At 38.1% G+C, this 22,963-nt stretch overlaps 1 protein-coding gene across 4 annotated transcripts in view; it reads right to left on the bottom strand.

The window, feature by feature from the left end:
• Nucleotides 1-22,963, bottom strand: part of AIDA (axin interactor, dorsalization associated) — a 44,665-nt gene that overhangs the window by 18,721 nt on the left and 2,981 nt on the right. For 3 of the 4 annotated variants that reach the window (XM_025366014.1, XM_025366042.1, XM_025366024.1), the window contains 5 exons: nt 16,178-16,247; nt 7,259-7,312; nt 6,838-6,892; nt 677-740; nt 12-118 (listed from right to left, as the gene is read on the bottom strand). In XM_025366014.1, coding sequence (XP_025221799.1) covers nt 12-118; nt 677-740; nt 6,838-6,892; nt 7,259-7,312; nt 16,178-16,247 — 350 coding nt within the window. The remainder of the gene's footprint in view (nt 1-11; nt 119-676; nt 741-6,837; nt 6,893-7,258; nt 7,313-16,177; nt 16,248-22,963) is intronic. The other variant, XM_025366033.1, reaches the window with a different exon arrangement.

Below are 22,963 nucleotides of genomic sequence, written 5' to 3'. Positions count from 1 at the left end.
GTGATACCTACCGGGAACTCTAGCAGGAAAAGAATCAGGAGACCCTGCTCCAGCACCACCCTCTTCTTCATCTTCTTCAAATTCCAAATTCTCTTCTTCACCAGGTGCCAAAATTCTTCTACATGAAAAAGGGCAGAAAAAACAACGAACTGCAAAACTAAATATACTAGAGAAGCCTCACAAATACTCGTTTCCCAGGCAAGATACTGATATTAAAAAATGCTGATAGGCTGGGTGCGGTGGCTCATGCTTGTAATCTTAGCACTTTGGGAGGCCAAGGTGGGTGGATTGCCTGAGCTCAGGAGTTCGAGACCAGCCTGGGCAACACGGTGAAATCCCGTCTCTACTAAAATACAAAAACATTAGCTGGCCATGGCACTGTGCACCTGTAATCCCAGTTCCTTGGGAGGCTGAGGCAGAAGAATTGCTTGAACCCGGAGGCGGAGGTTGCAGTAAGCCAAGATAGCGCCATTGCACGCCAGCCTGGCCGACAAAGCAAGACTCCATCTCAAAAATAAAATAAAATAATAAAATAAAATAAAATAAAATGCTGATATACTGTTATCACTGTTGATGTCAATGATATCAATAATACTAAAGTTGATATTTAAGAAAACCCAGAAATATCTGAAAAAGAGGTAAAAAATAAGAAAACAAATATAAATGTTTCTTTTACCTTAATGGGACAGGCTGAACATCAAATGGGAATTCTTTATTATATGTAAGAATATTCTTTAGGACTAGAATAAGAAGATAAAGAAACATGAATTCTTCCGTGAAGCAAAATAAAAAATTATATCTTAATGATTAATTTTTAATCCATTTTATTATGCATATTAATATATATTTTTAAATTCCCAGCCTTACACCATTTGAGAGCTACACAGTACATTTGTCTACTGAAGGTCTTAGCAAAATTAAAATATCCATGGTGTACTCTAGGTACCAGTATCCTCAGAGTAATGTCAGATCTCCAAGAAGAGTAAGTTCCAGAGTCTCAGAGCCCTCATGGAAAATGAATCCTATCTACAAGGTCTTAGGTGAGACATGGGGTACCAGAAAAAGAGAAGGCCTCCTCCCTATAGTACTTTAATTAAAAGATTTGAGCCTGAGCAACACAGGGAGACTCCTGTCTCTACAAATAAAAATAAAAATGAGCCAGGCATGGGGGTGCAGACCTGTGGTCCCAGCTACTCAGGAGGCTGAGGTAGGAGGATCACTTGAGCCCGGGGGGGTCAAGGCTGCAGTGAGCCATGATCATGCCATTGCACTGCAGCCTGGGCAAGAACGATACTCTGTTTAACAAAAAAAAAAAAAAAAAGTTGTATAGAAGATGCCCAGTTAGAGATACATGAGTACGTTTTATTCTCAGTCCTGAGAAGATTTCCTCTCAATGTCATCAAACTGGTAGTTTGTAGCAGCAAGGTTATAATTCTCATATTTCTTTTATGATAAAATTTATTATACTGAGTCCTGGCATTCTGAGGCTTAAAAATTATTATAATCAGTCATGCACCACTTAATAATGTTTCAGTCAGTGACAGACCACATATGTGACAGTGGTCCCATTAGATTATAATGGAGCTGAAAAATTCCAACTGCCTAGTATATACTATGCTTTTTATAGTATATTGTTTACATAGAACTTATTGTACTTACTATATTTTTATCATTATTTTAGAGTGTACTTCTTCTACTTATTAAAAAAAAAAGTTAATTTTCTTTCATTCTTTTTTTTTTTTTTTTGAGACAGTCTCGCTCCATCGCCCAAGCTAGAGTGCAATGGCATGATCTCGGCTCACTGCAACTTCCGCCTCCCAGGTTCAAGTGATTCTCCTGCCTCAGCTTCCCGAGTAGCTAGGATTACAGGAGTGAGCCACCACACCTGACTAATTTTTGTATTTTTATAGAGACGGAGTTTTGCCACATTGGCCAGACTGGTCTTGAACTCCTGACCTCAGGTGATCGCCTGCCTCAGCCTCCCCCTAAAAAAAGTTAATTATAAAACAGCCTCAGGCAGGTCCTTCAGGAGGTATCCAGAAGAAGGCATTGTTATCATAGGAGATGACAGCTCCATGTGTATTACTGCCCCGGAAGACCTTCCAGTGGGACAGGATGTGGAGGTGGATGACAGTGATATTGATGATCCTGACCCTGTATAGGCCTACGCTAATGTGTGTGTGTTTCTTAGTTGTTAAAAAAAAAAAAAAAAAAAAAAAGTTTAAAACGTAAAAACAAACAAAAATTAAAATAGAAAACATTTATAAAATAAGGACATAAAGAAAAAATATTTTTGTGGCCAGCGCATTGGTTCACACCTATAATTCCAGCACTTTGGGAGGCTGAGGCAGATGGATCACTGGCAGACAGGAGTTTGAGACTAGCCTGGTCAACATAGCGAAACCCTGTCTCTACTAAAAATACAAAAAAATTAGCCAGGCCTAGTGGCACATGACTGTAATCCCAGCTACTCCAGAGGCTGAGGCATGAGAATTGCTTGAACCCAGGAGATGCAGGTGGCAGTGAGCGGAGATCATGCCACTGCACTCCAGCCTGGTCAACAGAGCCAGACTGTCTCAAAAGCTGTCTCAAAAAAAAAAAAATATATATATATATATAGAGAGAGAGAGAGAGAGAATATATATATATATATAGAATATATATATATTTGTACAGTTGTACAAAGTGTTTGTATTTAAGCTAAATGGTATTACAAAAGAGTCAAAAAGTTTTAAAAAGTTAAAGTTAATAAAGTTTATATATAGTAAACTAAAGTTAATTTGTTATTAAAGACAGGACAATTTTTACAATAAATTTAGTTTAGCCTAATTGTACAGTGTTTATAAAGTCTACAGTAGTGTACGATAATGTCCTAGGCCTTCATATCCACTTATCACTCACTCACTGCTCACCCAGAGCAACTTTCAGTCCTGCAAGCTCCATTCACAGTAAGTACCCTATAAAGGTATACCATTTATTATCTTTTATATGTATTTTTACTATCCTTTTTCTACTATGTTACATACATAAAAACTTACCACTGTGTTACAATTGCCTACAGTATTCAGTACGGTAACAGGCTGTAGAGGTTTGTAGCCTAGGAGCAACAGGCTCTACCATCTAGGTTTGTATAAGTACACTCTATGATGCTCACACAACGAAATCACCTAAGGCTGTATTTCCTTGACTGCATCCCTGTCATTAAGTGACAAATGATTGTATATATACACATAGGTACTTACATATGTATATACACACATGTACTTCCATATTTATATACACACTTTCACAAAGAGGGATTTATCCTGAAGAGAAGTCTTCAAACAATATGGGACCACCTCCTGTGTTCTGGCTGTGATCAATCTGTATTTCAATGGTTACCTTCCGACATGTATACTTAAAGAGAGGCATCTTACAATTCTAGCTACCTCTGAAGGGTACTATAAGTATGTAATTCAGCTTCATTTCTGGCCTTATGGGTGTCCAGTAACTACCCGTGATTACATTAAAGTGAATTCACGGCGTTAACTGGAAGACCTAAAAGGCTTCCATGATTTTGTATTCAATTTATTCAATCTTTAATTTTGGAGTTCTGCAGTTTAGAGCTAAAATGGTTGTGGCATATTGGCATCCCAAAGGAGGAAAACCAGAGACTGCACGTTGCAATTCCATGACTTCCTCCAACATTCCTTCATCTTCTTCTTTTATATATATAATCTATACCTGTATATATATATAATCTTACATATAATCTATACTCTTCATACATATAATCTATACCTTCTTATATATATAATCTTATATACATAATCCATAGTATATTCATTCTTATATATATAATCTATACCAAACCCTCCAGTGAGAAAGAACTCTGAGGCTTGTGTCTAGATTCTCATTTATTCTCTTTCTTTCTTCTTCTCAACAAATATGGATTGAGTGCCTATAATGTTCCAGTCACTGATTTAGGTGCTAAAGAGAACAGTGATCAAGACAGAGATTCTTTGCCCTCATATATGGATCTCAGACTCTCATCAGAAAAAGCGATAAGCCAGCAAGTAAGATAATGTAACTGTGATTAGTGTTATAAAGGACACAAACAGGATGAGTGTGCAAATGGATTAAGTAGAGAAGAAGGAAAACTTTAGCTAAGGTAGTCAGGGTAAGCCTTTCAAAACTAAATTATTAGAAGACATTGAGCCATGACCTAGGATGAGAGGCACCATCTGCAGGCAGCTGTAGGGAAAGGGCTTCCCAGGGATCAGCCTGGAGCAACAACAAAGGCTCTGACGCAGAAACTAGTCAGGCTTGTTCAAGGAATAGAATCAACTGTATAGCAGAAGTTTGATAAGCAAGGCAGAAGTGTCAGAAGATGAAAGTTAGAAGGTTTGAAATCAAATCCTAGCCCAAGAATTATGCCAATGACTTGAACATTCACATAGCCACTCTGAATCTCAGTTTCCTCAATTCTACAATGAGAACATTTCCTCAGAGTGTTGTGAGAATTAAAATCATGAAATTACACAGAAAAATTTAAAGTACAAGTATAAACCTACATTAGTGTACAACTCATTCTCTATCACTAGTCAGCTGACTAGAATCTTTGCATTTCAGATCTCACTAAAAAGCACTATTTTTTTTTTAAATTATAAGAACATCCTTTCTAAACTTTGTACATGATAGCTCATTGTGAGTAAATGATAACTTCAACTCAATAAATATCAGTTAATCACTAACATAATATTGTATTAGATACTAAGAATGGGAAAGGCGAACAGGTGACAAAAAGGACCATGTGTCCTTCATATCAGAAACAAAAACGTACAGTAATATTTTAATAATAAAACGGGGGAAAAATCAACCTTTAATTTGTGTAGAACACCAATTAAAAAGTTGAAAACTGTATCAGTTACTAGGAATATCTTCCATTTGTATTGTAATAGAAGAATTAAACAGTATTTTCTTTTCTTAGGTATCAATGCTTTGAAAAGGAAATGTTTGTTTTGGCATAATAACCTTTCATTATTTTGTTTCTGCAAGTGTAGAGTGTATCAAATATTTAATTTATGTGGATAATTTTGGAAGCAAAAACAGATCCTTTCTTACTTTCTGTAGAATAGGTTTCCATTTTCATCAATTACAGAATAACAGGGATTCTCATGTCCTTTAAAAACAGGATTTACCTTAAACTTTACATAGGGTTTTCCTTCCACTAGTAGTACTAATTATACTTTAGGAGGATGCAGAGAAGGGGAGAGGTGAGTTTATAATTTCATATAAGGTATTAAATGAACACAAAGTACATCATGGGCTGGGGACTCACTGGCTCATTCCGTAGACTCTACACACTGAGGACCTCTGAATGGCAGATGCGGGGACATACCCCACTAGTAAAAACTGCACTCCCAGCCTGCTCTCACAGAACATGGACCTGCCACCCTCCTGAAGCTTACACTCTAGAAATGGGACACACACACAAATATCAACATGTGTTCTCTTTGCCACTGACGGGTTTCATTTTTGTGGTAGGCAAAATGGGTAACTGTTCCCATCTGAAAGATTATTTTCTAATATGAGAGAAGTTTCCCTGAAGACATTCAATTCTATTCAATGTAACAAAATTTGCCATGCCCATACTACATACAAAGCACTGAATTAGGCTCTGTGGGAAAAATACAAAGGTTATTCACAATCTCTTTGAGGAGTGAAACAAATACAGGACAAACAATGAAGATGGATATAAAAAGTGTTACTATAAAAGATAGGAAGCCGAGTTTAATATGGCTAGAGGAACAGAGAAGGACGGGACATCTGAGGGACTTTGAAGGACGAATTTATTGAAGGGAATTTTACAGGGTCATGAAGAGATATGTTTGAGTAAGAAGTAGTATGTGACTGAGGATTATTATAAGCAAATTAAATGTATTTTCACAATCAGTATGAATTTCAGACATGATTTTCAAGACATTTTTTAAAACTCTGAAGAATACATTGGCAAAACCAACCAACCTAGTTCAACATAATGCAAGTTACAGTCATTAATTTTCCTTAGAAGAGGCTACTAAGGGTTGAAGTGAAACAGCAAATTGTTTCAGCTTTGTTCAACTATAAAGTGAGAGAACTCAACTATATGACTCTTAAAACTCCTTTCTGTTCTAAAATGCTATGATTTTATGATTCCTTGCTTAGAAATTTGACTTAGATGGATAAATAAACTCTATTTACATGAAAATGTTAAGATGTGCAATCTTGTCTCAATGAAAAATGAGAATATTGACTTAGATTCAGTTTTATATTCAACTCTTGTGCATTTGCCCATATTGCAAAGAACATTCATCCGAATTAGCAAAAAAGCTTTACGTGGCAGCACGCTAACCACCAAAACATTTGAATAAATTATTTACTTCAAAAAAGTTTTAAAGAGAAAGGAAAATGAAGACAACAAAGAAATATTTTGCAGAGCAGCTCCAACAGCTGGACTGTAGTTTTCAATGACATGTAGTGTAAATGGGCATCAATGACTAAAGCTTTACTTCCTCCACTAGATGCTGCTGCAAATGTTTACCAAAGTAACTGTGGTTTTATTAAAGTGAGCAAAACAAAATAAAGGCTAATACACATTTAGATGAGGTACAACCTCATACATTCTATAGCGAAGATAAAATCCAAAAAATAATTACTATAAATGTTACAGAAGTAACAAAAGCACCCAAAAAAATCACATAGGACTAGATATTAACAGAAATAAATCAAATCAGAATCTTTGTTAAATAGCCTTAACATCTATAATAGATTAATTTTCCAAAGGAGTATCACAAAAAAATATAAACTTAAACTTACTTGGTTCTAGCTTCTTCAGGTCCTCCAGTTTAAATTCTTCTTGAGACTGTGTGGACTAAATTTAAAATAAGCATATTACATCTTTTCACTACAAAGATTTCACTGCACCCTGTCTTTTAAGCGGCAAGAACCAAATATTCAAAAGGAATCTATTTCTTGCTTTCAAGGTAGAAAATGAAAAGTCTCAAACTGGTTTTTGTTTATTTTTGGAACACTCAGGCCAAAAATAACAGAAAAAACTAAAGTCATATATTTTATTTTACAATGTACAAAACATGAACTAAAAAAGTATGAATTTAATATATGCTGTTATAAAACACTTCTGAGACAATACTGCTTTTGAAATGAATGTCTAATGTTTTATGAGAATAATGCAGAATAATTTATTTTCCTTGTATAAGAGAGGAGAAAAACCCCTTACCTGTAAAGCTGCACTTCGCAATTCCAAGCATGTTGCAATTTTGCCTATGGTTTTCTGTAGAGGAATAGAAAAAGCTATAAATACCAAAACTGTCATAACTGTTAGTTCAAATCATCAAGTTAATTTTTATTAATAAAAGATCCATAATTCTCTTAAATAAGTTAAACTTTATTTCTTTCTGGCATCTTTCAGACTTCAGAGAAAAGAAATAAGAGGCAAAGGGTTGGGATGAGGGAGAGAAGGTGAGTATATATATTCTCCCCTGACCTAATGTGCCACAACTAATTCTAACTCAAGTTTGCTTTGATGACAGCTGTAGATATGATTTGAAGGGCTGCCTGGTATCTTCTGTTCCAAGCTTCACCTTTTCTTCTCCATAAAGCCTAAAATTCGCTTTTTAAAAGGCTTAAAAATATCTGAAAGTTAGCACAATGATATAACTAATTTAATTTTGACTTAAGTCCAACACCAATTTGTTTAATTAAATACATAGGCAACACTAAGCAAAACTGATATTGTGATAAACGGTGATAAATTTTATAGTTGGATCTGTTTTATATAACATGAGCTGTAAAATGGATATTAATGATAGGGCATAGATAGCATTTGCCTTTAATAAGCTCATGTTGTATTAGGAGAGATAAGACAAATACAGAATCATTATAAAAGAAAGCAGACATTTGATTGTATGAGCTTTAGCAAGATATGCCATTATATGACCTAAAGAAACAGAACAAGATCTGTATTAGGAATCAAGCCCCAATGACCAGGAGGATTTCTAAAATTAAAGAGTTTAGAAAATTGTCACGGTTCAATTGTCTCAAGTCTCAAACTGAAAGCAGAAGGAAAGTAAAGTTAGGAGAAGGGGGCTGTCATTCTGAGGTGGACCTCCAATAACCAGCTGAAGAATCTGTGATTACTTTAGCAGTAATTACACAGAAGGTTTTTTTGTTGTTGTTTTTTGTTTTTTTAAAACTCTTTCAGATCTGCCCTTTAAGAAGACTACTGTGGCCAGGTGTGGTGGCGCACGCCTGTAATTCCAGCACTTTGGGACTCCGAGGCAGGCAGATTACTTGAGGTCGGGGGTTCAAGACCAGCCTGGCCAACATGGTGAAACTGTCTCCACTAAAAATACAAAAAAGTAGCCGGGTGTGGTTGCAAATGCCTGTAATCCCAGCTACTGGGAAAGCTGAGGCAAGAGAATCACTTGAACCTGGGAGGTGGAGGTTGCAGTGAGCTGAAATCACGCCACTGCACTCCAGCCTGGGTAACAGAGTGAGACTCCATCTCAAAAAAAAGACTATTGAAATAAAAGTATACATAGATTGAAGTAGGAAAGGGCAAAGACTAAAGGCAAAATCAATCAGGTTATTTCAATTGTCCAGGTAAATAGTAATCAGAACAAAAATAGGAATAACTAGGGTGGAAATTAAAGAGAGATTCATATAAGAAACAGGTATCAGGGCAGGCAGCTGAATTATGTCCATCAAGGCTTTTAAGTCCTTCCAAAAGAGATGCTTCTTAAGTTTTTATTAGGAATAAATCCAGATCATAAAAGTATTTATGTACAATGTCTGCAATGCCTACACAATGAATATTCTGGGAAGGAAAAAAGCATGTTTTTCTAAATGTATTGATAACTTGCAAAAGTTTAGTAAATTGGACTTGGTGGTTTTCTCTTTTATCAATTTTCTTTGGAAGGTGAATAAGGAGCAAAGAGGAGTAACAAGTGCTGTCCTGGCCCCAGCACTTATGCAAGTGGGCGCTACATAACTACAGCATGTACAATAAACGGCTGATATAACAACTCACAAAATAAACCACTACTGAGTAAGATATCACTCGATGCCGAAGAACAAGTGACAATATTGAACCATCTCCACAATCTCTAAAAATTCTTTTTAATCCCAATACAAGAGTTTAGAAGATGTCCAATTTTATTCTGAAAACTTAAAGATTACATCTGAAAATTACATTTATATATGGCAACTACAGAAGATTTCATGATATTCATAGATTTCTTCACTCTCAAACTGTTGCATAGAAACCAGCAATAGTCTTTTCTACATAGAATCCAACATCCTCAAATTATTGTTATTCAAACACACCACTCAATTCTAACACAACTAGTAAATAATTCTAAACATAAATGTAATAGTAATAGTGATGGCTAACAACTACTGAGCACTTAGTAAGTGACAGGCTCTCCTAAGTGATTTACAAACATTAATTCATTTAATCCTCACTATAACTCTATGAGTTAGATACAACCATTTTAAAAGTGTGAAAACTGAAGCACAGGGAGGTTAAGTAACTTGCCCTAGGCATCAATGCCTTCTCCCATACAAGTATTAATCAGGACCAACCCTGCTTAGCCTCCGAGATCAGATGAGATTGGGCACATTCAGGGTGGTATGGTGGCAGACCAGCAATGCCTTCTATGCGATACAGCAATATATACAACAAAGCAATATTTCTATATCAATACCATTTAGCTATACTTTTATGTTCTTTGAAAACTGATTTTTAAAAAGAATTTTGTCTGTATTAAGTGAGATATGTCAATTACTAAGTCTTTTAAAGCATTACTTTCTTTTCCTCTCTTTACTATAAAATCCATGCGATTTCATGCTTTTAACATTTAAGGTAAAATGTTGTAGTTTAACAACTATGAGTCCACTAATAAACTATTTTAAATTTAAACATTTCTTGAAGCAGAAGCAACAGTTTTTTGTTGTTGTTGTTGTTGTTTGTTTGTTTTTAATATACGGACTCTCACTCTGTTGCCCAGGCTGGAGTGCAGTGGCACGGTCTTGGCTCTCTGCAACCTCTGCCTCCCAGGCTCAAGCCATTCTCCTGCCTCAGCCTCCCGAGTAACTGGGATTACAGGCACCTACCACCGCGCCCAGCTAATTTTTGTATTTTTATTAGAGACAGGGTTTCACCATGTTGGCCAGGCTGGTCTCGAACTCCTGACCTTAGGTGATTTGCCCACCTCGGCCTCCCAAAGTGCTGAGATTACAGGCATGAGCCACTGCACCCGGCTGCAACAGTTTTTTATACAGAAATCTACTGAACTATGGCAAAATACCTCCACAGGCATTATTCATAACTATTTTAAGGAACCACACCCAACCTCAGTATTTAAAAAGGAGTAGAACACTATCATTTCGGCTATAGCATTAACTTTTAAAACATATAGAATGTATTGAGATCAAAATCAAGCGCTTGCTACTGTAATTGTTTCACTTAGAAACAGATGACTCAGAAAAATGATTAAGAAGCACAAGTTCACATGTGTCAGAGTATATGTACTGACAATTAAAACTTGAATTATTAGCACTCAAATTAACTGCTCATATCCAATATGGTATAAAAATGGAAAATGCTTTCATTTTCAAAATATTGGCGATTGTGATTGCTAGGAAAATTGACAGCTCAAAAGATCAGTTAAAGGAAAAGATGGAATAGAAATGGACAATTAAAGAGCTAAGTTAATTTTGCTAAAATGTCTTCAATCTGTGTAAGAAAAAATAGGTTTAAAAAATACACATAAGGTAGAATGTTCTCAGTTAATCCAGACTTAATTTTTTAGATTCAAACAGCCAGTAATCTACTGTCTAGCTGGGAGCTGGAGGTGGTGAAGGTAGAACTGGGGGGAAGGGATCAGGGTAAGGGTGGAAAGGAGAGCCTTATAAAATATAAAACAAGCATATAGTGCTGGAATTCTTATTACCACCAAATTTGACTCAAAACAGGGAAATGCTTTCTAAGCATCATGAGACAGGATATTCTATTCTGTCCAGAAACTTACTTGAGAAAATCTACTACACCAAAGTCAGGAATTCAGTGGAATGAAAGCTTTTGGCAGCTATTCGTTGGTTACTAAACCCAGTTGTTATAATGACAACACTATCAGGAACTGAAATGAAAGCTAAGTGAACTAATCATAAAAGAGGACCAAATAAGTGTTATGAATTTTGCACCAGAAATTGCCGAGAATATTAAGAATAAAAAAATGAAGTTTTCATACTATTTATCACCAATTAATAAAGTTTAGAGATCAGTAGTTCTGCTTTAGAGCTCGTTAGACTTAAAATAAATACCGTGAAAATGAATGTAAGTTATTCTCTCAAAAACGAGAATGTATCTAAAAAATCAGAATTAATCTTGTCTTAAATAACAATCACATGCGAATAAATATCAACACCTAAGACACAGAATAGCATTTATTCATCAATTTTTTTTTTTTTTTTTGAGACGGAGTTTCACTCTTGTTGACTAGGCAGGAGTGCAGTGGTGTGATTTCGGCTCACTGCAACCTCTGCCTCCCGGATTCAAACAATTCTCCTGCCTCAGTCTCCCAAGTAGCTGGGATTACAAGCATGTCTCACCACGCCCAGCTAATTTTGTATTTTTAGTAGGGACGGGGTTTCTCCGTGTTGGTCAGGCTGGTCTCAAACTCCAGACCTCAGGTGATCTGCCTGCCTCGGCCTCCCAAAGTGCTGGGATTACAGGCGTAAACCACCATGCCTGGCCCATCAAATATTTTTAAGAGCTCACTGTGCGCTAGACAGTAACAAGTTTCATTAAAAAAGCACTTTAAAAATATGGTTTTTGTTTGTTTGCTTGTTTTGAGAGGGAGTCTCGCTCTGTTGCCCACGCTGGAGTGCAGTGGCCTGATCTCGGCTCACTGCAAGCTCCGCCTCCCGGGTTCTCGCCATTCTGTTGCCTCAGCCTCCCGAGTAGCTGCGACTACAGGCGCCCGCCACCAAGTCTGGCTAATTTTTTGTATTTTCAGTAGAGACGGGGTTTCACTGTGTTAGCCAGGCCATCCTCGATCTCCTGACCTCGTGATCCGCCTGACTCGGCTTCCCAAAGTGCTGCAATTATAGGCGTGAGCCACCCTGCCCGGCCAAAGTATGTTTTTTTTTTTAAATCTTCTTTCAAAGTTGTACAAACTATTGAATGGTTGCCATAATTCTAAGATTTGTCACTGCTACAAAAACACTAAAAATAGTAAAAGCATAAAAATTCCAATTCAAAAAAAGAACAATTTTGCTTAGCATAATGTAAAGAACATTCTCCACGTTCCTCTTTTGAAGAAAACACAATTGAGTTTTTTCTCCTTTGGCTTGCATGCTAGGTCTGGCATTTAATTAATTTTGCAGATCCAACAGTTTATATCAAAATTTCCCATAATATGTTTCAGAACACTAAACTCAATGAAATGTTCTTTGAAGGGAGAGGGAGACTTCCAAAAGCAAACAAATTTTAAAATACTACATGCCCAAACTCTAAAATATTCAACATACACATGTGCATACTAAAGGTCGCAAGAAGTCACGAACTCTATCTGTTCAAATAACATCTATCAATTTTTCAGAACCAATGTTCCCCAGAATACACCTGGAAGATCTCCGTTTTCTAATTATTTACTAATTTAGAGCCTCTGATAACTTCTACCTTATGTGACATTGAAATAAGGCCTACATGTCAGTATGACTTTTTTTGGCCCACTGTGAATGTTTTACTTGCATTTTTAAAGAAAATTAAACTTTTAAAGTCATACAACTTGTCTTATATTCACAATGTAGTATACAGTGATTTGGGGTTCCTTATCCAAGCCCATAGAATAGGCAGGCAGGCACAAGCTCTCTCTGTAGGCTCAACTGGCAGCCACAAATGCCTCCTAGGCAGGTATCATAAATAATAAACGCCTCCAAAATCAGGCCTCTAGTAAAGAAGGAGGTGCAGAACACTTCAAAGTAAAGGACATGAGAAGATTCAGGGATACTCTAAAGATCATTTAGAGTTCTCCAGTCCCTCATTTCGTACATAAGAAAATTAAGGCCACAGCCACAGCAAGAGCAAGACTCCCAGTCTTCTGATTCCAGGTCTCAGCTCTGTCCTCTAAGTCATGCTGCCTCCTGTGGCCAAAAATACAGTGGTCATGTGGCTGCTAAGGAAAAGCTATAAATTTAAGACTAAATAGCATTATCAAACACCAGCTTCAGCCTTAGAAAGTTAAAGAAAATTAAGAAAAAGTTAATTTTTTCTCATTAATCTAATCATTATATGATAGGCTCATTTCTTGATTTTTTTTTTTTTTTTTTTTTTGAGACAGGGTCTCACTGTGCCGCCCAGGCGGGAGTACAGTAGCATGATCTCAGCTCACTGCAATCTCCGCCTCCCGAGTTCAAGTGATCCTCCCACCTTAGTCTCCCAAGTAGCTAGAACTACAGGCTTACACCACCACGCCTACCTAATTTTTGTATTTTCAGTAGAGTGGGGTTTCACCATGTTGCCCAGGCTGGTCTTGAACTCCTGGGCTCAAAGAATCCTCCCAACTCAACCTCCCAAAGTGCTAAGATTACAAACATGTGGCACCATGCCCAGTGGTATTTTTTTTTTAAATATATTTTTTAGTGTGTTTTAGGTCAAATCACTTAATATTTGAGGTCATGTGGCTCATATATCCTATACCTCAGTGTTGGAAACAGGATGTAAGTAACTCAAACAGGTGATTAAAGATTAAACATTTTTTAATTCCCTGAGTTTTCATTGTTTCCATATTCATGACACATTCTGATAGCTATTTATATATGTAGCTATCTGATATTCTGTTTATCAAAATTTAGGTACCGTAACTCCCAATTCTGTGATGCCAGCTGATCATTTCCTAATCAATTCCTAGAGAAATTTCAGATTTTACAGAGGCTCCTTTCCTTAAGCTAATCAGTCATTTCCGCTGTGGTCATTATTTTCCAGGGCTAAAATCCTAAGACTCCTAATATCTACTGTGCATACTAGGAACTACTAAGAAAAAAATATATTCTTTTTTTTTTTTTTTTTAAATTTTCAAGACAAGAGTCTTGCTCTGGCTGTCGCTCAGGCTGGAGCGCAATGGTCCTATCTCAGCTCATTGCAACCTCTGCCTCCTGGGTTCAAGTGATTCTCTTGCCTCAGACTCCCTAGTAGCTGGGATTACAGGCACGCACCACTACACTTTGCTAATTTTTGTATTTTTAGTAGAGATGGGGTTTCACCATGTTGGCCAGGCTGGTCTCAAACTCCTGACCTCAAGTGATCTGCCCACCTCGGCCTCCCAAAGTGCTGTGATTACAGGCATGAGCTACTGCACCAAGCCAAAAGAAAAAAAAAATTCTTTTAAATTGTAGTAATTTTTTTTTAAATACCAAATTAAAAAGTACATTAGATAAAGTAGATCATAAATATTTTTAAAATGCAAATATACAAACCTGCGTAAGAAATATGTGTAAAATATTTTAAAATGCAAATATACAAACTTGTGTAAGCCCCTAATCTTTAGGGGCTTCTTCCCAAACTCCTATAAATAAGAATCAAATGAACATAGATGAATAGACTAAAATGAATGTTGTTAGGCTTACTGTAAAAGTGTGCAAAAAGACCGGGCACGGTGGCTCACGCCTATAATCCCAGCACTTTGGGAGGCCGAGACGGGCGGATCACGAGGTCAGGAGATCGAGACCATCCTGGCTAACACGGTGAAACCCCGTCTCTACTAAAAATACATTTTAAAAAATGAGCCAGGCGTGGTGGCAGGCGCCTGTAGTCCCAGCTACACGGGAGGCTGAGGCAGGAGAATGGTGTGAACCCGGGAAGCGGAGCTTGCAGTGAGTGGAGATCCTGCCACTGCACTCCAGCGTGGGTGACAAAGCAAGACTCCGTCTCAAAAAAAAAAAAAAAAAGTGTGCAAAAAATCATTACCGGCCGGGCGCGGTGGCTCAAGCCTGTAATCCCAGCACTTTGGGAGGCCGAGACGGGCGGATCACGAGGTCAGGAGATCGAAACCATCCTGGCTAACACGGTGAAACCCCGTCTCTACTAAAAAATACAAAAAACTAGCCGGGTGCGGTGGCGGGGGCCTGTAGTCCCAGCTACTCGGGAGGCTGAGGCAGGAGAATGGCTTGAACCCGGGAGGCGGAGCTTGCAGTGAGCCGAGATCCGGCCATTGCACTCCAACCTGGGCGGCAGAGTGAGACTCCGTCTCAAAAAAAAAAAAAAAAAAAAAATCATTACCACTCCCTTTGTACAGAAAGAATAAGTGAGAACAAATTAAGTCATCATAGTTTTCACACTTTTCTTAGAAGATGGGGGATAGACTGACAATTTTTTTTTCATTATCTACAAGATTAAGCATTGACTTAATACTAGATACTCTGAGCCAAGAGAAAATGGGAGTTGTTTCCTCCCATTTCTTCTCTTTTAAAGCTTCAGTCGCCCATTTTTCATAATAACTAACAGTTTAGAGACTCAACCTGACACACAAAAAATTTAATTCAAGGAGAAAAGGCACGATTGAAACATTTTGCAACCTTATGCATTTATTTTGCAGATGGATTTTTATGCCGAATTCTTGACTTGAACTAATTTTTTTCAGTGGGGAAGTGTTTTGGTTTGTCCTGGTCTTTTGTTTTTTGTGTGTGTCTGTTCATTCTGAGAGGAGATAGATAGGAGTTATGAAAGTTCAGAATCAAGTAAGTGTTGAGGTGGAATGCAACTACCCACAATCTTTCTATTTTCCCAAGGACTCTAGACACACCCCAGTCTCTGGGTTTCCCCAATCTTCACCAAAGTGTGGATTGGGTTCTCCCCCTCTTCAGCAAAAGCATGGATGGTCTCCACTAAAGTTAAGCAAAGTTAAGCAAAGCCTAAATGGCTGAGTACAACAATTTTATTGCTTTAAAGTGATGTCATATGATATCTCTAAATAATCACTTAATGTTAGGCAAAGCATAATCAGTATCATTCTTTTTACTTAAGTACAACAGTTTTTTGTTTATGTTTTGTTGTTTTTTGTTTTGCTTAATGAACTCAAAAGACAAAACACTTTTTGTTTGGAATCTGATATATCTACAGATTATTTTATGGTACCTTTTGTTCTTCTGTGAATTCAGAATTATTGTGTTGAGCTTGGGCCTCTTTTTGGAGATGTCTTGCTAATCTGTAAGAAGAAAACATGTTCTTTAGAACGCAAGAAAAGCAAACTACTGCAACAAAGTGTAACAATTTAAAGCTTTTTAACAATGTGAAGTACAATTATATCTTGTCCTGTTTTTAAAATATAAATCTACACTGAGAATCAAACTCTTCCAAAAAAAAAAAAAACCAAACTCTTTATACAATGATGATAAAAGTAAGATACAATACTCTTCATACCATTTCACTGGGACAAACTTCAGCTCTAGGCAGTAAAAATGAGCTGGAAAGAATCTCAAAGGGCATCTAATCCAACTTTCTTTAGTATGGGTGACTTTATTCTATAATAAGCCAATAAGTAGTTGTCCAGATTCTGCTTAAACACTTCCAGAGAGCACCAGTGATAATACCAACCAGAGATACTTTATCAGTCTATCATTAATTTGGTAGTAAAATTAGTCCTAATCCAAATTACAGCAATGACAAAGTGGTAATAATCCATCCTACTATCAATATATACTTTTGAAAACATGTTTTCATGGAAAATAAAGAAAATTCTCCACCAATCAGCAACAGAAATCATTGTCTGTCCAATTATCATTACACTTTCAAATAGCAGCTAGGCCTTGCATGAGTTTTTAATGGATGGATCTATATTATTAGTCCAAGCTCAACAATGAGGACCCAAAGCTACTTCTGAGACAGCAAAAAACCCATATAGTTTAGTTTGTAAAAGTCAATCCCCTTACAAACTAAACTATAAAACTATGGTTTCAACTATACAAAGACCAATTTTGGGCAAAGGATTTGAATAGACAGCTCTCCAAAGACGATATAAAATGGTCAATAAACACAGGAAAAGATGATTAACATTATTAGTCATTAGGAAAACACAGATCAAAGTCACAATAAGATATCACTTCATACCCACTAGAATGAGTACAATTTTTTAAAAAATGAAACTGCATCCTTATGGGGGAAAGAGAGAGAAGGTAACAGGCACTGACAGGATGTGAAAAACTGGAACCCTCAGATATTGCTGGTGGGAACGTAAAATGGTACCAGCCAGTGTGGAAAACAATTTGGCCATTCCTCAGAAAGTTAAATACAGAGTTACTGTATGACCCAGCAATTTCAAAATCCTAGGTATATATCCAAGAGAACTGAAAAATATATGTTTACAAAAAAAAAATTGAACACAAATGTATAGCCAAAAAGTGAAAATAACCAAAATGTCCATCAACTGATGAATGGATAAACAAAATGTGGTATATCCATTCAATGGAAAATTATTCAGTCAAAAAGAGGAATGAAGTACTACTAACATGTGTAACACAGATGAACTTCAAAAACATTATGCTAAATGAAAAAAGCCAGATGCAAAAGATTATATGTGATATGATTCCATTTATATGAAATGTCCAGACCAGATCAATCCACAGAGACAAAAAGCAGATTAGTGGTGGCCAGGAGATGAGAGAACTGAGAGTAACTGATACCAAGTATGGGGTTTCTTTTGGGAGTGATGGGAATGTTCAGGAATTAGACAGTGGAAATGGTTGCACAACACTGTGAATACACTAAAAACCATGGAATTGTATGCTTTAAACTGGTGAGTTTCATGTGATGTGATATTTATCTCAATTTCTAAAAAATATAGGGGAAAAACTAGCAAAAGAATTTGAACATTAAACTCCCAAACATACTATGTACTATTCTGTGTGGGCAATAGGAACAGGAATACAAAGGGTAGCAAGTGCTAGATTCTCTACCAAGCCAATTGCAGAAGATAGTTTATGTTTCCAAATAAAATGTACTAGATGGGAGTTCTATGCAATCATGTCTTTAAAGATAAGGCATAAAGTGCCTTATTCTTCCTGGCCTCTATCCAATTTATGAAAGGTTTGCATCCTCCTTAACATAAAGCAGAATTAGCCACAAAAAAAACTCAGTATTTCCAAGATAGCTCCACTGTGTTACTTAGTTGAACTGCTTCCATTCATTTATTTCTTTTCTCCCAAAGCTGGAAGTCTCATATTTTCCCTAAAATGTCATTCATAGACTCACTTTTTGTGTATTCTGTACAGGAAAAGGTACAAATAGAAACAACATAGCCATTGTCTTTGTTCTGTACTTGGTTTCTTTTCTAACTCTTACTGGCCTACCACCTGCATGGAGTACTCCCAAGGAATCCATACTCTGTATCCTTAACAACATCAACTATACATCCCTGAACTCAGGGAAGTTACAGTGTGGAATGAGTTTCTTTCTTTGAGTAATTCTATACATAATTTGCAGTGGTGGCCATCAACCTAAGCAGAATCACTGTCAGAAGGGTGTAATGCTATACTCCTGTTCAAATGCTAATTGGCAACAGGGAAAGGAAGGATGCTCAATTCAAACAGAATCGTGCTATTAAAAATTACGCAAGGCTGGGCAGAGTGGCTCACGCCTGTAATCCCAGCACTTTGGGAGGCCAAAGTAGACGGATCACTTGAGGTCAGGAGTTCGAGACCAGCCTAGCCAACATGGTGAAACCCCTGTCTCTACTAAAAATACGAAAATTAGCTGGGCATGGTGGCCGGCGCCTGTAATCCCAGCTACTGGGGAGGCTGAGGCAGGAGAATCGCTTGAACCCGGGAGGCAAAGGGTACAGTGAGCCTAGATCGCCCCACTGCACTCCAGCCAGGGTAACAGAGCAAGACTGCGCCTCAAAAAAAAAAAATCACATACTGCATGATTTAAATTATATAAAATGTCTGGAAAAGACAAATCTATAGAGACAAAACGTAGATTAGTGGTTGTCTGGGGCTAGAGTGGGAATACAGAGTGACTGCAAATGAACACTAGGTATCTTGTGGGGGTGATGGAAATTTTCTAAAATCTGTAGTGATGGTTGCACATCTTGGTAAATTTCACTAAAAAAATCATTAAATTGTACAAGCAAAATAGATGAATTTCATGTATATAAATTATACCTCAATAAAGTTGTTTGTAAAATAACTTTTTTTTTGAGACAGGAAAAAAAAAACAACTTGCCCAGGCTGAAGTACAGTGGCATGATCTTGGCTCACTGCAACCTCTGTCTCCGGGGCTCAAGCAATCCTCCTAGCTCAGCCTCCTGAGTAGCTGGGACCACAGGTGAGCACCACCATATCAGGTTAATTTTTGTATGTTTTGTAGAGACTGGGTTTTGCCATGTTGCCAAGGCTGGTCTTGAACTCCTGAGCTCAAGTATTCTACCCATCTAGGCCTCCCAAAGTGCTGGGATTACAGGCATGAGCCAGCGCGCCCAGCCTTAAAAAGAACTTTTCAAGCTGACATGAAAAATTAATTTTCTATATCCACAAATGAGTATACCATTTTAAGACAAAGTGACACCTGATTTTTTTTTTTTTTTGAGACAGAGTCTCGCTTAGTCGCCCAGGCTGGAGTGCAGTGGTGCGATCTCGGCTCACTGCAAGCTCCGCCTCCCGGGTTCACGCCATTCTCCCGCCTCAGCCTCCCGAGTAGCTGGGACTACAGGCGCCCGCCGCTTCGCCCGGCTAATTTTTTGCATTTTTAGTAGAGACGGGGTTTCACCATGTTAGCCAGGATGGTCTCGATCTCCTGACCTCGTGATCCGCCCGCCTCGGCCTCCCAAAGTGCTGGGATTACAGGCGTGAGCCACCGCGCCCGGCCACCTGATTTTGTCCACTGAGGGAAATCTACTGTTCTGAATATTAGATGAGCAAATAAAAGTTGACATTCTATTAGGAAAAGTGAAATAAATCTGTCAAATATTCTTCTCTAGAGACTCATCTCACCCTACAAAGGTGCCTACAAGTAAAACAGGACTATTCTCAAGGGAGAGTTTTAAACATACCTTAAGCACATACATAAGTAACTCCTGGAAACCCCACAGCATTCCATGACACAGAAATTCATGCTTCTCAAACCATCTGTAGCAAAGGATCACTTTTCCACCAAATTTGTTCTAGACTAATACTTACATAAAATACAATTTCAAAAATATCATGAGATGTCAAGTTGCTATAAACTTTCCACATGTTTACTCTCAATTTCTTTCCTTACCTTACTGCACAGCAGTAACAGTTTGTAGACCATCACCAATTTGGGGACCACACTTTCAGCAGCAGAGACATAAAACACAGCAAAAATGACAAGTAGGGCTGGGCCCAGTGGCTCCTGCCTATAATCCCAGTACTTTGGGAGGCCGAGGCAGGCAGATCACTTGAGATCAGGAGTTTGAGACCAGCCTGGCTAACATGGTGAAACCTCATCTCTACTAAAAATAAAAAAAAAAAAAATTAGCCAGGTGTGGTGGCATGCTCCTGTAGTCCCAGCTACTCGGGAGGCGGAGGCAGGAGAATTGCTTAAACCTGGGAGGTGGAGGTTGCAGTTAGCCGAAATTGCACCACTGCACTCCAGCCTAGGCGACAGAGCGAGACTCTGTCTCAAAAAAAAAAGAAAAAAGACAAGTGGCCATTATCCAGTCTTCAGACTCATCGATTCACTTAGCAGATACTTCTTTGTTTTTTTAAGACAGAGTCTCACTCGGTCACCCAGGCTGGAGTGCAGTGGCACGATCTCCGCTCACTGCAACTTCCACCTCCTGGGTTCGAGCAATGATTGTGTCTCAGTCTCCTGAGCAGCTGGGGCACAGGCACAAACCAGCACGCCCGGCTAATTTTTTGTGTATTTTTAGTACGCCATGTTGGCCAGGCTGGTCTTGAACTCCTGACCTCAAGTGATCTGCCCGCCTCAGCTTCCCAAAGTGACATGCGTGAGCCACCACACCCGACCAGTTAGCAGATATTTACTGAGTGTCCATGTGCTAGATAAATACCTCAGGATTGATCCTGTGAAATGCCTGATTCTGAGCAACAGTTTCTGTGCCACTCTACCATAAGTTAGGGGCCACATATCCCCAGATAGCGAAATGCAGTTACTTTTAATTGACCATCTAATACTTTGGATGACTATTTTAGTCTTGACAGAATTCATTTAAGTCTTCCAATTGTAGTTTGGCATCGACTCCTTAATGCTCCGCTCCCATAGCATACTCCTAAATTCATCCATTCAGTAGAATAACTACATAATATCTAAACAAATGACATGTGGAGAGCCTATTACTACTCTGGACACTAAGTATACAGTAGAGAACAAAATAGACAGCGTCCCAACACCCTGCAACATATGCCCATACTCTACCCTCAAAGAGCTTACAATCCAGTGGGGAGAGAGACAGTAAACAAAACAAATACAGAAAATACACTTTTGACTGTGGTTGGGCACGGTGGCTCACGCCTGTAATCTCAGCACTCTGGGAGGCCGAGGCGGGTGGATCACAAGGTTAGGAGTTCAAGACCAGCCTGGCCAAGATGGTGAAACCTCGTCTCTACTAAAAATACAAAAACTAGCTGGGCGTGGTGGTGTGCACCTGTAATCCCAGCTACTCAGGAGGCTGAGGCAGGAGAACTGCTTGAACCCGGGAGGCACAGGTTGCAGTGAGCTGAGATCATGCCACTGCACTCCAGCCTGGGTGACAGAGCAAGACTCTGTCTCAGAAAAAACAACAGAAACAACAACAACAAAAGAAAATATATTTTCGATTGTGGTAAGCACCATGGAAAAAAATGAAGCAGGATGGAGAACAGGAGGTGTGAAACTGAGATAGAGGCAGTGGGGGTGGACAAGAGACTTTGCAATTTTAAACAGGGTGTGGCCAGAGAAAGCCTCACTGAGGATATTTGAACAAAGACCTGAAGGAGGTGACGAAGTGACCCAAACAGATAATGGGGGAAAAAGTGTCCCAGAAAAAAAAATACAAGAGCCCTAAGGCAGAACTACGTTTCAGGAAATAGCAAGGAATGTGGGAGCACTTATTCTTTTCATACTTCTATAATTGCAACACCCAGTTACTCCAAAATCTTCCATTGGATTCTCAGTGCTTTGAGGGCAGAAATCAAATTTTATTCATCTTTGTATCCCCAACCCTTACTTGTTGAGTAATGAAACTGTTTAAGCTACAGTATTACTACTGTAGTAATAATACAGATATGTACTATCATACTATCTGAGATAGTATGATAATACAGATATGTACTATCTCTCCCCCTACATCCCTCCCATAAAGCAGCTCCTGTATGTTGTATGGCTATAAAAAGACTGCTGCCTACCCAATTAGAAATCCCAATTATCCTAGACTCTTTCTCCTTCTACACCCTCGATATCCAGTCAATAACTAAATCCTGTCAATTCTTGTTTACATCATTATAGTGGCCCTCAATTCATGTCTTTTGCTGCAGCCTTTCCTCCCAGGTATTTCAAATGAAAAAGATAATTTGCATTCATTTCTGGATATATTAAGTAATTTTAAACTCTTGACCTCATTTTATATGTAGCCTACATGTTTACAGAATTAAGCCAATCATTACATGTCTTCATTGAAATTTGACCCTAGCAGGTTTTATAATTTGAGGACTACTAGAATCATGAAGTTCAGTGGTTAGTACCGAGGTCCAACAATGGATTTGCACGTGCCTATCACCCTCACCTTCATGTTCCTAGAAATTCACACTAAACAGCTTGCATTTTCAATTTTCCTTTGTAATTTCAATTGGACATGGTATTCTTCACTTTCCATTGTGAAGTCAGCCGCCCAGTGTCAACAGCTGCTAGGTCTCACATCACAAGTAAGATATGGCTTTCTATTTCAAGCTATGCAATATTAGTTAA

Source organism: Theropithecus gelada, chromosome 1 (assembly GCF_003255815.1).
Source record: "Theropithecus gelada isolate Dixy chromosome 1, Tgel_1.0, whole genome shotgun sequence".
NCBI classification, from domain to species: Eukaryota; Metazoa; Chordata; class Mammalia; order Primates; family Cercopithecidae; genus Theropithecus; species Theropithecus gelada.
The sequence above is the reverse complement of the archived record's forward strand: the minus strand, read 5'-3'. Positions and strand labels throughout refer to the sequence as shown.